Genomic DNA, 16,350 nt, shown 5'->3' with positions numbered 1-16,350 from the left:
GGTTTTTTTTGGGTTGGAAGACGTCGGGTTTTCAAATCTCTGAGACCGTGACAGCAGGCGGTACGGTAACCGATACACTCACCCCGCTCCACTAGCGCACGCAGAGCGGCACCTTCCCCCGCTTTGGCGGGCTTTTCTGTCTCGCCGCTTCGGCTGGCTTCGTCTTATCCCCTTCCCGGAACCCAGTTTTCACCCAATCTCGCACCCACCGCTTGCGTGGCGCGATAAGACGCTCTCGTTTCATTACGGCGCCGCGTTCTCTCTCACTTCCCCGCCGCTTCGTGATCTATTAGTGGAAAAGCTGAGTGGGATTAGCAGCAGCGCTCGGCGCCCCCCTTCGTCTTTTTTGAGAGCGCCGGAGAGACGGAGAGGCGAAGGTAGATGGATTGCGTCGCGAGGAGAACGCGCAGCCGGAGAGCCCTAAGCGAAGGGGCCTGGCTCGAAGGGTCGCCCAGCCTTCGCGGACACGGCGCCGCCGCCCGCTCCAGCGGCTCCTCCTCGGCCGGCGGAGGCCGGGAGGGGGCTGGGGTTTCGGATTCCCCGGATGGATTAGGATTCGATGAGAGGAGCGAGACTTCGGTTGGGGCACCGGCCCCGCAAGTGATCGTCCTCGACGACGACGGTGACGAGGACGACGGAGGAAGAGGAGTTGACGGGGATTGCAAGAAAGGGGCTTCTTTGCAGGGGAATCGCGGCCACCGGAGCTCTCGGAAGTCTGCTTACGCGGATAAGGCGGTGGAATTGGGAGCTTGGCCGCGACCACCGGGGTTGCGGAACGGAGGGGAGTCCTGGTCGTCCTCCGATCGGAAAGCGGTCATCGCCGTTTCGGATCTCAAGGGTGACGATAGCGAGGCCACCGTGGAAGACCGAACGAGGTCGAAATCAGGTTCTAATGATGTAAAATCGGCTTCTTGGAGCGGTTCAGACGCTGCCAGTGGGGGATTGAATGCTTGCGAACATGAAGGAAGAGAAGGGGAAATGCTTGAAGTCAATGTTGCCGAAAGAAAGTCAGAAGATAAAGAAGCCTGTGACGGCGGTGGAGAAAAGGAAATTCATAAAATCGCGGATTCTAATGGGGAAGTCGAAGTTCTAGAAACTAATGATGCTAATGTAGAAGAAAAAGATCAGGAATTGATGGTTGATGAAGGGGAAACCCATGAAGTTCACAAACACGATGTCAAATTTGGAGTTCAAGAATCTGAACAAACTGGAAAACAAGGGGTAAGTCTCAATCTTGCCGACGCCAATAGAGAAAGAAAAGATCAGGAATTTGAGATTGCTGACGGGAAAACCCATGAAGTTTGTGAACCCGATGTCGAATTCAGAGCTCAAGAATCTCAACAAACTGGCAAAGAAGGGGGGAGCCATAATCTTGCTGTTGCCAATGGAGAAAGAAAAGATCAGGATGTTGAGGTTGATGAAGGGAAAACCCATGAAGTTCACGAACCCAATGTCAAATTCGAAGTTGAAGAATGTCGAGAAAGTGGCAGAAAAGATGGAAGTAACATTCTTGCTGACGCTGAAGGGCAGGTGGATGTTCTGGAAATTAATGATGTTGATGAAGAAGAGGATGCTGAGGTAGGCAGTGACAAAAGGAGTGCTCAGGAAGTTAGGTATTTTGTGACAACTTCTTGTGTAGCAAGGAGGACTCGATCGCGAATGGGGAAGCAAAGGAGAGTGTCATATACGCAATACTTCAAGGTGGAATTGTCGGATGATTCAGAGGATGAGGAGGATGAAGAAGAGGAGGAGGCGGAAGATGATTCCTGTTATGAAAGTGACTATGCTGATCCTGAGAACACCAGGATAATGAGCGGAGGTGGCCAGAAGGGGTGTGGGGAGGATGGGCAGAACTACAAGGTTAAGCCGGATGTAAGAAGTTTCTCTGGCGAGGACGGGAGTATAGCAGTTGCCCACCATGCTCAATCCTGTTTTGATTCAGAGCCTTGCAACAAGAAACAGAAGGTTGGGTTTGCAAGTAACCTGGATGAATCAAAGGAAAATTTTGGTTTTTCATCTGGTATGGATTGTGGGAAGGGCAGTTGCAGAAGGAATCAGGTTAAGAGTGGTGGTGGTGGCAGCAAGATAGATGTGGATGGGAGAGAATGGGGGTCAAGGCGAGAGGGACCACAGCTGGGGAAAACCAAGAAGAGAAAGCGTTTGCGGGCATTGAAGAGTTGCTCCCTCTTTAATCTTCTTGTTGATACCATTTGCAATGACCTAGATAAGCTTCCAGAGAATTTGGTTTCTTCCAAGGAAAAATCTTCTCTATCAAATGTGAAACCATCTTGCAACAAGGATATATTTCCATGCATATTCTCGTTTGCAGATGAAGATGGCAAACCTGTTGAAAAATCAGATTTTGAGAATGCGCTGGATGAATTATGGGCTGATTTTGAATTTGCTCTAGAGTCGAACAATATCGGTACCTACAATAATGATGAGGTATACTGCTATTACATTAATAACACGCTGGGACTATCAGATAATATATAATAGCTATCCATTATATAACTATTCTAATCCTTTTTTGTTTCTAAGCATAGGCTTGTCTATATTGCAGCACTTATAAATTTTATACTCCTTATGCTAGACATTTTATATTGAGCTGATTTTACCATCCAAGTTCAATTGATTGCTAATATGCATAATAAAGTTGGAGTGGATTCATAACCTATTGGTGGAGTTGTGGCATGAATACATTGAGCTTTTTTTTTTCTTTTGTACTACAAACATGAACCTAAAAAAATTGAAAGGGCATCCGGCTCAAGTAGTTACAGCAAAAAAAAAAGGGGTTCTTTCTTATTTTTAAACTTACGCAAGAAGGCCAGATAATTTTTTTTATTTTCCCTAATTCTAATTCCTCGGAGGGAAAAATTCACATAGATGCCTCAAATCATTGGCTAGAGATATCCTAACATTTCGTCGCAGGCAGGCATCATTTAACTTCATCCTTGTAACTGTTAAATATTTTGTTAAATGTTTGGTATTTAACTGGTTACTTTAATAACAATTTTTGATCTTTACTTTTGACCCTTCATGCTCTGTATCTTTATACATATAAAGAAAATATATGTTATGGATAAGTTAGATCTAAAATGAGATAGTAATAAAATGTTCCATTCAATCTATGCCACTTCTAAAGTTCCTGCAAATGTTGTAAGATGATTAATGGATTTTGATGACCTTCTCCCCACTATGAATATTTAGACCATCGGCTAGCAGGCTGAATATGGACTTTTTCAGAAATGAAGATTTTGTTGTAAGTTTGAGTGCTGTCCAGCCCCTTAGGACCAATTTGGGAGTGTCTCTTTGTAGGTAAAAAATAACAGTCATCTTTATTTTATCTGGAGATCCCCATGTGGAATACTACTTAAACATATTGTGAAAATTGAGATTATGAAGAATACTTTTATATCTCCTCCATAAAATTCGATAATAATATTCTGGGATTGCGATATGGATTAATTTGCCGAGTTGTTAGCTTTCTATATTATAGTATGCAGTTACTTTTTATTACTAAATCTGATACTGGAAAGTTTGGACCTCGACACTAGAATTCTTGATAGACTTAAAAATTATTATAATAATTGTCATTAATGATTTTGCTATTACTAGCCCACTGTTGATAACTCGATATTAGTCACCATTCCATAACTATAACTAACAGGCCAACCCCGACTTGAATCTGACAAAACTGAAGCACACATTCATGACAAAGAAGAAAATATTTTGCAAATGAACAAGTATGCAACCAGATTGACATTTAGTATAACTTTTTTTTTAGCATGATATAATGTGTGAGTCATTTGATGATATAATAAAACTTTTACTTGTTTGATGCTAAAATATTTTCTCGGTTGTGATTGCCAGCATAAACTGAAATTGTAACTAGTCATCCAGCTTCCTATTGCATGAGATTTTATGTGAGTATTGACCTAAAATCTTCTATGGATGTTTGCAACAAGAGTACTAAGTCCTAACATATTATGAATCGGTGAAACTACCATCAAAACCAATTTAGGAAGGATTGCTGATAACATTGAAGATATTGTTCCAAATAATGGTTTTAGATATTTTGTTTCACATACCTTTTTCGTTGTTTACACCTTTATCACTATCGTTTAGTCTCATCTTTATGTTATATAGGCTGTGTGTGTGTAAATATGGAATCTGACTGAAAAATTACCAGCAGAACTTTTCAAAAGGCTGATACAGATTTTAGAGGTTTGCTGATTCATTTCTGTTCTGGAAAAAGTTACTAAAGCTAAAATTAAAATGTCGAAAGATGCTAAACACATGCGCATGTTGGTGATGAGTTCTACATGCCGTGTGAACCACACATTTACTCCCTTGATGTGTGGACCAGACATGCATTGGATGCTTGCCCCACATCAAGAAGGGAAAATTTGTAATGCATAGGGATATTTTGCCTGTGCATATGTGTAGGTTTGGCATGCCCTAAAAAAATTATAAAAATGACCTCTCAGAAAGAAAAGTGACTACTCACTCAACTAGCATTTGTTTACATGAAAATTAATTGTGACATAAAATTATAGTTTATTCTAGAATTGGAAAGATTTCATAAACATTTTTTAGTAAATATGTCAATTTCTGACATCCTATGTGAACTTGAAAACTATTTATTCATGACAAAGGAAATATACATATTATGTGCATATGGATTTTTCACTCACATGTATTAGAAAATACAACAAAATGGTTCTCGATTCTGTATAATTTCCACTTCCATTCTGCATTTTGTACTCCGACAACTAATGATCTGCCTGAATAGACTTTACTTATATGTTGGCTGAAGAAATTTAACTTAGAATCTATCAGGAAATCCAAAATGTTTTAGTCTCTTGTTTCTAACCATTTTCCTTAAGAAAACTTCCGAAGATCTCTGAGGTTTATGTCACTGTTTTGTTTTGGTGGCTTTCAGAAATTACCATATCCCTGCTATAACTAGATTAAGTGGTTTTAGATGAAAAGCGGAGACATTTTTAACTGGAAGGCTTTGATTTAACTTAAGAACATTAACTGCCCCAGTTCGTGATTTTCATCAGTTTGAAACATAGAAAATTCTGCTTTTACATCAAACTTACATGTTGCAAGCTACGTTGCATGGACTTGAGTGTGAGAAAAAACTAAAATACTGTGCATTGTGCCTATGCCGGTCATTGGCTAACAAGGTACATGCTATGTGGTGCCATGCAGGCCAATGCTAGTCCCTTGACGAACCACTCACCAAGTCTCATGATGTCCAAAACAGGCCTATGCTGGGCCATATCGGTCTGTACGCACTTGGCAGTTGTTATGCACTGTAATGGGCTGATATCACTTGGCATGAACTGGTATAAATGAGATAGGTGTACATAACCCAATACCATGCCAGTACTTTATTGGCACAGTAGGTACCATGCAGTGTGACAATGGGTAGAAAAGTTGGGTTTGGATGCATGCATGTGTAGCATCTATCAATTTTTCAAGAATTTCTTTTTGCATGCCCGTTCCAACTGTCACTGATACCCGTTTTTAAGTGTTGGGTGCAAGCGCTTTGGGCTGAGCTGACGCGTCCAAGCATATGGGTTGCAAGAGAGAGCTGAAGGATTTTAAAGTGGTATACTAATATATTCGATTAGAGACTATCTATTTCTGCATATATCAATATTACTTAAATTATCCAAAGGTGCAAGCAAGGCAATTTGTTCTTGACAACCATGAAACATAACATCTAATATAGAGCCATGGAGATAATCCATTGCTTTTGATACACACATTTTTGCCATGACCATGGATTTAAAAACCACTGAAATGGGACGGCACAAAAAGTACCATACCGTTCCGACATGAAATTGGCACTTGTATGGGTTTCGGGATGCAGAAACTCTGTGCACCGTTATGTACCTGCCAGACCATGCATGCAAATGCCATCATACCGATGATACTGGTGCATGCCTGCAGTTTTTCCTCCTTTTTCTTATTTTTTGAAGCTATAACCATTGAAAAAAACTCAAATTTTAATTAGTCTGTTTAGTGCAACAGTGAATCCCATGAGGTTGCTTGATTTATGTACCAACAAGATTATTTTGATCAAGTAGTATCATTTTGTAAAAGTGTGCTCGGACTTCTCCATTGTTATGCTTGTTTCTCTGTGTTATATGGTTGACTCCAATATTTCCTTAGTTTAACTGTGCATAAGCTGATTACAACATTTTTTAACATTCAAGTTTTCATAACTTTTGATATGGATCGTGCATGCACACATATATGCATATGGATGTAGGTGTCATTCTTTTTAATTTACATTTTATTAAGCTGATACAACATGCATCTTCATGTATTATGTTTATAGAATCATCTGCACATTAAGTTTCAGCAATTTGCAGATATTAAAGATATGCATGCACCCACCTATGCATGCATACACGTGCGTAAGCTCACCCACATGCATAAATACATGTATATACATGTACAAATCATGATGGTGGTGTGAGGACCAACGTGTGCTTGGGTCACTGAGGTAGTGGTGTCCATCATGCTGTTGGGTGCTTGGGTTGGCGATGGTGGTGATGATAGCAACTATCAAATGGGCTGGCGGGCACTTGGTTCAGTGCAGGTGGCAGTTTGGTAGAGGAAAGGGTGCAGGTGGTGGTGGGTAGATAGAGGAGGAAAGAAGAAATGAGAAGAAGAGAATAAGAAAGAGTAGAGGAGGATGAAGAGCTTGGTCATGGGTACCCAGTTGTCTGAACTAGGAGTCTATAATGTCTGCTGAGTCTAATATTGAGTGCATAATGGTGGAATAAATTTGAACCATTTAAAGTCTAATTCAACGGTCAATGAAGTGATACGAGTGGATACCCTGTGCTCTTAAGAGGAGGGTAGTCCATTTCTATATCTATCTATATCTATTTGTATTTTTGTGTGCATGTCTGTACATATAGATATTTGATATGTTACACGCATTCATGCTTATTCATTTCCTTGTGAAGCTTTCCCAATCTGTCCGTATATTATAATATCAATCTACATTTAGTTGATTCTTTGGCTTTCACCAATGATAACAGCTTCATTTCTGTTAGTGTAATGATTCAATACATCCTCGTGGAAAGTGGTATTGTGTTCATGTGCATTCTAATCTATGCTACCATGATTATTTGACCACTTCCTGCTAACTAAGAGGAGGCGTGTTATGCTTTTGTGATGTTTTACAGGGTCAAATAGAAGTTGATATACCTGAGGATGAATCTGATCTATTGACATTATGTTCTAAAGGGAAACACCAGTTTATTCTTGATGAGCAGATAGGAACTAGATGCAAGTTCTGCTCCTTTGTGAATCTGGAGATCAAATATATAATACCATCTTTGGTAAGTGGTGGCTGATCTGTAAATATTCAGATATTTCCTTTTCTGTGCTGCCAAAAGCTGCACAGCATGTTACTTTCTATTAACTAAGGATTCTTTTCTGCATGCCAAGGCAACACACATTTGGGAAGGGTCAGCTAGGATAAACTCTGCTAAGGTGGAAGGCACGCTCTTATTTGATGATCTTTGTAGAACAGTTAAAGATGATGGTAATCCAAATTCATGCGGTCTTCTAAAGGGAACTGTATGGGATCTCGTTCCAGGGATTAAGGATAAAATGTATGAACATCAGCAGGAAGCATTTGAGTTTATGTGGAAAAATCTAGCTGGAGGAATTGACCTTGATGAGCTGAAATCAGGTGCTAGATCTGACGTCATTGGTGGGTGTGTGATTTCACATGCCCCAGGGACAGGAAAGACGCGATTATCAATAATCTTTATCCAGACATACATGAAGGTTTTCCCAGAATGCAGGCCTGTAATTGTTGCTCCTAGTGGAATGCTCCTGACGTGGGAAGAAGAATTCAGAAAATGGAACGTGGACCTTCCAATTCATAATTTGAATGCTCCAGACTACTCTGGGAAGGAAGATATTGCCTTCCGTCAGTTGGCAGCGAAAGAACCTCGAAATATCAGTTTCATGCGTCTAGTGAAATTATATTCATGGGTCAAAAGTAACGGTATCCTTGGAATAAGCTATGGCTTGTTCAAAAAGCTAACAGCAGACAACTCTTGTGACCCGAAATTGAGTCAGGTCCTGCTTGAGAAGCCAGGTTTGCTTGTTCTTGATGAGGGGCACACACCCAGAAATGAACGCAGTCTTATTTGGAAGGCACTGGGAAAAATCAAAACAGAAAAACGTATCATCCTTTCTGGAACTCCTTTTCAAAATAATTTTGGGGAGCTTTACAATATTATGTGTCTGGTAAAACCTAAATTTGCTGAAAAGATCTCAATTAGAACATCAAAACGAGGTCAAAGAAAGGCAAAATTCATCTCGTACATGGAACAAGACATCTTACCAGAAAAGAATGAAGGAAAAGAGATTTGGGCTTCTCTAACTAATCATGTTACTGATGATAATGCGGAAGAAATAAGATCAATATTAAAACCATTTGTGCATATTCATAGTGGCAATATCCTCAACACTCTTCCTGGTTTGAGGGAATGCGTGATTGAATTAGATCCACCACCTCACCAAAAAGACATCATTGAGAAAATGGAACACATTGGATCGAATGTCATCTTTGAGAATGAATATAAGACCTCCTTGGCTTCTATTCATCCTTCATTAGTCACTTATTTGAACTTGTCTACTGAGGAAGAATCTCTTTTAGACAAACCTTTGCTAGAGAAACAGAAGTTGAACCCCTATATAGGGGTGAAAACAAGATTTGTAATGGAAGTTGTTCGACTTTGCGAAGCATTAAAAGAGAAGGTTTTGATTTTCAGTCAGTATATTCAGCCATTGTCTATGATAAAGGACCAACTAATCAAGTTATTCAATTGGAGTGAAGGGAAGGAGGTGTTGCAGATGGATGGCAAGATCCGCACAAAATATCGTCAATCCTCAATTGATATTTTCAACGATATGGAAAGTGAAGCAAGGGTGCTGCTTGCATCAACAAAGGCTTGCTGTGAAGGGATAAGCCTAACTGGGGCTTCAAGGGTTGTACTTCTGGATGTTGTGTGGAACCCAGCAGTAGGAAGACAAGCCATCAGCCGAGCATACAGAATTGGGCAGAAGAAATTTGTGTACACTTACAACCTGATGACAAGTGGAACAGGGGAAAGAGACAAATATGACAGACAAGCTAAAAAGGATCATCTTTCTAAATTAGTGTTTTCCACTGAAATTGATTTTACTAATGTCAGAAACAGTTCATCACAGGCCAAAGAGGAACATTCAACTAAATTGATTTCTGAAGATAAAATTTTAGAAGAGATGACTGCACATGACAAACTAAAGGGCATGTTTCTCAAGATTTACTATCCACCAAAGGGTATATGCACTTAACAGTGTTGGCCCCTAATTGATGCAGCGGCAACCATTGACTGAATTTCATTTGATGGTATTCAATCTTCTAACTGTTACTTTTGTCTTTTTTTTTATTTTTATTTTTTGCTACAATTCATTTTAAATTGAAAAATCTCCATTGAATAGCATTTATTAGCATGTCATCATCTGGCTGTATATTTTGTGCCATTGTCCCACCAATCATTTCTTAAGTAGCCGCCATTTCTGTAGAGTTTTTATAAACCTTTTCTTTTATACAATATAAATCAGTCATTTAATTTTCTGAAAACTGGCTGTGAACACCAGATATCTTCATGGCATCAATCCTAGTTTGTCTTTTTCTCCTTCAGTTTTATTTATTTTTTTAAATATTGCCTCATTTACTTTGCAGGAGACTTCTTTTCTTGTGCACACCATCAATAAATGCACTCTTACTTTTCCTGATGATGATTTTTTAAACAATTTATGAGTTTTATCGGAGAATAGTTAGTCAAGATACAAGTTTGAATGAGAATCCAATGCACTTATCGGGAATATCTCATACGGCCATGAAGTTGATGCAGTCATGATATGCATGATGGAATTAATGCAATGAAATGCTAATGGCTGTTGATGGAAGTTGTTTGAGCGCTTGACATGGTTTTGTTGCATAATAGGATTTAATGATCAATTATGGTTAGGATTAATTCTCATTTATGCTCCTTTTCACATCTGACCTGTCTAGACTAATGTAATGAGGACGATTTAATGATTTACTTCTATGGAACCAACTCTTTTCATCCGATCAAAACCTTCCTTACGTTGATAATTTAGGTTGCTTTGTGCGTCAAAAAGCTGAATGCCCTGAGTTTCTATCCTTAAATGGTATTATTATGGGTCACTGGCTCCTTCAAATGGAAGTTCATAAAGAGAGATGTCTTTGCTAAATTTCCAACTTCTATGTAACCTTTGCAAGTCTCCAGATAGCTTTATTGGTCAAGTACGACTAATTCGGGGGTATGTATGGAATCACTACAACCTAAATAAGATGGGGTTGCTCCTTTTTTCAATTACTTTCCAAAGTTTCTCACTGACTTATTTCCAAGTCTGAATCTGTTCTCTCATCATTGGAGTATGCTGTGAATGACGCTCCCAGAGCGGAAGAGTCTCATGGTCGCATTATACTTGATAATGGAGTGCCTCTAATAGAGATGAGAATGTTGATAAATGAAGATGGAGAAGAGCCAGGCATCTAGTAGAAGTTGGTTTTGCAGCAGAGATCATTTGTAGTATTCTAGAGTTCATAAGAAAAGAAAAAGGGGATTTTGTTTTGATTGAGATCATGCAAGCTCCAATCTACAGTTGGAGGATTTCTGGCCACTGCATCCAATCAAATCAAAGTTGGATGCATTTCTTTAGAAATGGAGATGTTCTGTAGTGGGTAATATATTCATGTTCAGGTCCTTTAGGGTACTGCATCCATAAAAATATTTTCTTTTTCTTTATTTCTTATATTGTATTGGTTTATATGCCCATGCATTCATATTCCTTGAAATGTACTGCCATCGGAAAGAATGCGAACAGCTTAATTATCAGTGGTGTCAGCAGTCAGAGTGATGTCAAGATTATCTGTGACTGGTGGCACGTGAAAAGGGTTTTTGACAGTTTCTTTGATCGATAAAGAGTACAGTCAGAATCTGTTATTCGAAGTAATTTTTATGGATCGGTTTTGATTATGCGATGAAATTTGTTGTTCTGTTATCATGTTGAATATGGTGGCCTACAGCTTCTGGAATAGCAGAAGTTACTTAAGATGTGAATTCAATTGCAGTTTAGCCTACATTGGTTTGATTTCAAAAGCCATTGCCTAACAGAGTTTTGGTGTGTAGTTTGAAGCATTTGGACTGTTCTTAGCAGGTAAACGTGCATCAACCACCACCGATATTAAGTTGTATGATCTGGCAATAACATGTTATATCCTGCGGTGGTTGCCAGTTTTGAAGGATCCATTGTTCACTGTAGCTGATGGTTTAAACAACCAATTGAGAGCAACAAATCATCTGCCAAAATCAGTGTCTCTGCTTTATCTGATTTGGGCTTCTGGTTATATACTGATTTGTGAGTTTTTGTTGGCTGTGCACTCCTTCTATTGTTGCACCAAATGTGAGTAATTTGCAGCTTCTAGCAACCTCTTGTTTTGCAAGTGCATGTTTTCATGGTTTTTTCCCCAACATTGGGGCATCAGGACACACATTGAGGAAATACTAGGTACATCCAAAATATGTAGCAGAAAAAAACTTTTGGTAGTTTAGGATTGAAATGGAGGGATAAGTTTTAGAACCAGTCATTTAGGCTTTTTGGCTACCACCATCTAGGTTTAACAGCTATGAGTTAACCAGCCTGCAACGTTTATGAAAATTGACCTACTTTGTAAATTTTAGCTACTTCTGTGTTCATCTTTTAATCCTTCGAGGAAAAGGTGCAGTAGGCTGAGAAATTCTAGAGGTTTGAATGTCGGGAATCTTGGGGAACACCTGTATCAGAGGCAAAAATATACAGTCGGGGAGCCCCCAGAGCATGTGACCAGCCTAAGATTCATGTTTTGTTTTGCTCATTCTTTCCTCAAGTTGAATTCCCTTTAAGAGGGGTTGGGGCATCTGGTGAAATCTTTTTCTCTAAGCTGGAATCCATTCGGCTAAAAGAAAACATCTGGCTGATGATCTGCTATGCCTTATGATCGTTCTCCCCTAATATGACTCTGCTATTGGACTTGTTATCAATTGGTTTGGCTGATGCTTTCAAATAATGCCTACCAGCTTTTGTTGCTCCCCTCAAACAAAAAAGTAGGGGCTTTCCTAATTGTGACAGTTTTATATATATATATATATATCTGTAAAAAAAGCTGGAAAAGAGGCACACAAAAAAAACCGTTCTCTTTCATATTTCTGGTCTAAGAACTGCTCTTTCTATCATGGCTGTTTCACTGAAAAACAATAGTTTATCGGTGAAGTATTTTTCGCCTTTCTCCCAGGCGAAAAACATTTCCATTTTTTTTTCCTTTTCTTTTCTTTCCAGATGAAGAGATAAAAAGCAAGTCATCTTGTAAATTATGTTAGGTCTTGAGAGCAGTTATATTACACAGGAAACAGGACTGTTAGGTCATGAGAGCAGTTACCACTGGAAGAAGCCTCACCACTTTCTGCCATCTCGTAGTTGGTAATCATCTATTAGCTTAGGTTCACTGGATTGCAAATACATCGCCCAATGTGATCTCTAAATTAGGGTTTACAGGAGCAAGGCAAGGGATTTTAGAAATATATCAAGATTGTTTGCCTCGCAAAAACCTCAGCTTCAACAGAACTCAGCAGAGATTTCTTGAAGTGGCGATAGTGGAAAATGGCTTTAGGAGCTTTGTGGCTTCTATATTGGGTTAAATGTGTTTAAGGGAAAAGCAAGGCTTTAAGAGGTTTAACTCTGATCAAATTTGATTCTTAATTGGAACAGAAGAACAGCAAAGAATAACTGGCAAATGGGCTCTAAGGAGCTGGGTTACTAGTAGGCAAAGTTGGGTTCAAAGTCAACATAAGAACTTAAAATTAATGTGTTTTCCTGAATATTAGGCATGGGTTGGACTTTTTGGTTTGAGTATATGCCAATCCTGGTATCAATTCATTTGACTTGACCTTATAAATCACTTGTCCGCCACCACCACCCTCTCCATTTCCGGTGTTACACTTGGCCGAGAGGGAAGGAAGAAAGACAAATGGCAAAGCAATTGCGGGGGATAGTGGTACCAACAATAGGAGTAAGTGCACTGTCTCCATCTTTCTTTCTTTTCTTTTGGCTTTCGTCATAAAAAGAATACTGCCATACTAGGTCTGCTGTATCACCCCATACTGAACAATACCAAACATACCATACTATATCAGAAAAAAATTGGTACATAACACATCTTCAAGTTGATACAAGTTCCTACCACCTCTTACTAAGGTGCGTATCGATCCATCATCGTACCAAGGCGTACCAAGAAAAAAATTGAAAAAAATAGTTAGAAAGCTATTTCGGTAAAGAGATGTACGATATCGTACCGTACCGTATTAAACCAATAAAGTATCGATACAGTATTAGGTATTGAGATTGTGGACCTTGGATGCTGCTATAGTTGCTGGGAGAAATCTTGGAAGTCTTACTATTACAAATTATACTCAATTGATGCAGAATTTTTTCATTTCTTTTATTTATGATCTTCTGGAATTCTTTTCTTAAATTACTGGACTTATTATAGAAACATAAGCACTCGCCTGACATCAAGATGCATGGCGGCCCGTAGCCATTGTTACCACCTACACTTTTCTAAGTTCTAAAACTTTGCTGATATATGAGCACACAAGATCAATTTTATAGTACCTATGTCTATTCTTTTTTTTTTTGTTGTTGCTTTTATCATTTTTCAAAAGAAACCTTTGAGGACATGATTAAAAAACTGTGGTCAAGGTTTATTGCTTTCTCCTGCTCTTCTTCCAAAGATTTTTTTTAGCGTCTAAGATGGTCAGAAACTGAAGTTTATCTGTGCTCCACTGATCAAATGAGTGGGGATTTAATTTCTGAGCATAGATTTAGATGCTTTACATGGTGAGTTTGGAAACAGTCATGCCTCCCTGTCTAATCTTGTAGTTTGGTACACTTGTTTTTTTTCTCTTTTTTTATACGCGTGTTTTCTTCTTTTCTTAAGGGCTTGGGGGGAGCCCCCTGTAACTATCAAAAACCCATTCTTGCGCCAGTGCATGAGACTCAAAATTCATAATTTGAAAAATCATGTAAAATGATGTGTCGTAATTTTGTAGAACATCCAAATGCATCTCAGACTAAAAATATATTAAGTGTTTAAATCTATATGGATATATAGTTTTAGTTCTCTAGGTGGGATTAAATCAAGTTTTCATCAGCTTTTGAGCAATAATGCACTAGAAAATGCAACTGTGTTTCCCTTAAGCACTTTTGTAATTGATGCTGGTGAAGTCCTCCACCTCACAGAAGAACAAGAACAACACAAACTCCTTCTACAGCCTGATTCATCTTCTGCTTTTGTTAAACTAGGCATTAATAATTCACAACCATGATTTTGTTGGTAGGACATAAATATAACACCGTTCACATCCATTGCCGCAATATTAAACCAATGCCTCCTAGTCTACAAGGATAATTACCAATTTGAGTTAGGGTGCAATATTACAATGGTTAACTTTCACAGAATTGTAAATGAAAAATATCTTATTCTTAGACTTTGTTTTCACATGCCTCTACAATGCTATTTTGAAATCTTCATCCTTTTCTGCACACCTTTGATGGGTATAGGTATTATTTTAGAGTCTGATCACCATTTGCATCATTCCCATCCAACTAATATCTATTCATATTACTTTAGGATCGCCGGTTAGGCTAATTTGTTCTTTGACAAGCTAAATCAGTATATAAGAAAAACAAGTTCATCTGCTATTGCATTGATCACTTCTTCCCTTATGCATCGTATCCTTGCTTAGCTAAATCAGTGTAACAGATGAGCATGGACTCCATGTACCTTCAGTTGCACCAATCAAATTAGAGAAAATTTTTGATGCGCTACATTACCCACTAAGCTCATTTGCTTTTGCGATTAAAGTGACCTCATTTAACTTATATACTTTGAATCACAATATTATACATCTCAAACATAGTGGGAATGATTCATAGTTTACTCTTGGCAAGACATAATGGTCTTTATCTTTTATTTCTCTCTCAAAAAAAAAAATCTAAAAAGTTTGAACAGAGCTCACGAACATATTTGTGTGTCATGTATGGCCAGATAGAAGTTGGTTTTCGACGCGAACAAACAGCGAACAAAAAGCACCGTAAAGTTGGTTTTCAACGATAGCATAGCCGACGCTTTAGAAAACATCGGGAATAAAACTACCAACGCTATTTTGCATCGGTATATATATTAAATTCCAAATTCTATGATTTGATTCCAATAATATATGACACAATCTATTTGATGTTAAGTCTCACTTAATCATACTTCATTAGTAACTCCACTTCCCATAAAATACTTATTCTGGGATCAATTGATAGTTAAGGGAAGAATATAAAGGGAATATAAGCAAAAGAACCTTTTTTTGATTTAGCCTTCCTTAGAGTATAAAAATTGGAGTTTTAAAATTCATTAGAAATAGCTGATCGACCGGTTATTAGTCTAAACCATGTACTTATTAATCTGATAAAACCAATATCTTTTTTAATTGTTGAAGCAATCTCAGTCAATGCAGATTTAACTAAGCAGCCTCAACAGATATCACAGTTTCGACCAACCAGAGCTGAGTGGTCAAAATATAATAATCTTACCGTAATAGATGATGGATAGTTGGATTAAAAACATTAATAGTTCACTTAGCAAGTCTTATTCTCAATAAAGCTAGAAATGCAGATCTGACCTTTCTTCTGATCTACCGTCAGGATATGGTTGTGATCTGGCTAAGAAATCCATTTGCCAAGTTGAGTCAGGATGGCGAAGACATGCAACTAGCCTGTGATTTGTACAATGGCCAATCGTTCGATGAATACAACTTAATCAACATCGGTTTCTTCTTTGTTGCCTCACATTAAAATATTTACAGAAAAAAAATAACAAAAGAAAAGAGCTTTATATCTCAAAAAAAAAAGCTTTATATTTTGTTCTATCACATTCGGTACATCTTAGGAGTTATATATACTCGTGTACAGACTCCATATAAGAAAAATAATATAGGCTGATACATAATCATGCTAATAAAGAAAAATATTATAAATGATACATGTTGTTATGTGATTCTTAAAATTACATTAGAATCGTCGCATGGTATGCACCAAGGAAGAAATATGCGGGCACAAATTAACATATATAAACGAACAAGTTGTTCATGAAATCCGAGGGTGCCTTCAGGAGAGTGAAATTCTTAGACACGGCATACA

At 38.3% G+C, this 16,350-nt stretch overlaps 1 protein-coding gene across 3 annotated transcripts; it reads left to right on the top strand.

The window, feature by feature from the left end:
• The first annotated feature begins 253 nt into the window (after positions 1-253).
• On the top strand, positions 254-10,434 carry LOC103710769 (SNF2 domain-containing protein CLASSY 3-like). 3 transcript variants are annotated; one of them, XR_015976554.2, is made up of 4 exons: positions 254-2,445; positions 7,218-7,373; positions 7,483-9,442; positions 10,201-10,434. XR_015976554.2 is itself a non-coding variant. In XM_026806110.4 (3 exons), exons 1-3 carry the CDS (start codon positions 382-384, stop codon positions 9,385-9,387), a joined length of 4,125 nt encoding a protein of 1,374 aa, XP_026661911.4. In that variant the 5' UTR covers positions 254-381; the 3' UTR covers positions 9,388-9,551. The 3 variants fall into 3 exon arrangements, 1 of the variants encoding a protein (XP_026661911.4); XR_005508673.3 differs by lacking the exon at positions 10,201-10,434 and adding an exon at positions 9,779-10,177; XM_026806110.4 differs by lacking the exon at positions 10,201-10,434 and having other exon boundaries at positions 7,483-9,551.
• Positions 10,435-16,350: the final 5,916 nt, after the last annotated feature.

Source organism: Phoenix dactylifera, chromosome 3 (assembly GCF_051530095.1).
Source record: "Phoenix dactylifera cultivar Ajwa chromosome 3, Ajwa_hap1_PhDact_Kaust_v1.1, whole genome shotgun sequence".
NCBI classification, from domain to species: domain Eukaryota; kingdom Viridiplantae; phylum Streptophyta; class Magnoliopsida; order Arecales; family Arecaceae; genus Phoenix; species Phoenix dactylifera.
This window is presented reverse-complemented; position numbering and strand designations above follow the sequence as displayed.

Bases quoted from the DNA above. Each gene is read 5' to 3' on its own strand.
- LOC103710769 (XM_026806110.4), top strand. From the start codon at position 382: ATGGATTGCGTCGCGAGGAGAACGCGCAGCCGGAGAGCCCTAAGCGAA. The intron at 2,446-7,217 runs GTATACTGCTAT...GATGTTTTACAG, and splicing joins GTACCTACAATAATGATGAG to GGTCAAATAGAAGTTGATAT. The intron at 7,374-7,482 runs GTAAGTGGTGGC...CTGCATGCCAAG, and splicing joins AATATATAATACCATCTTTG to GCAACACACATTTGGGAAGG.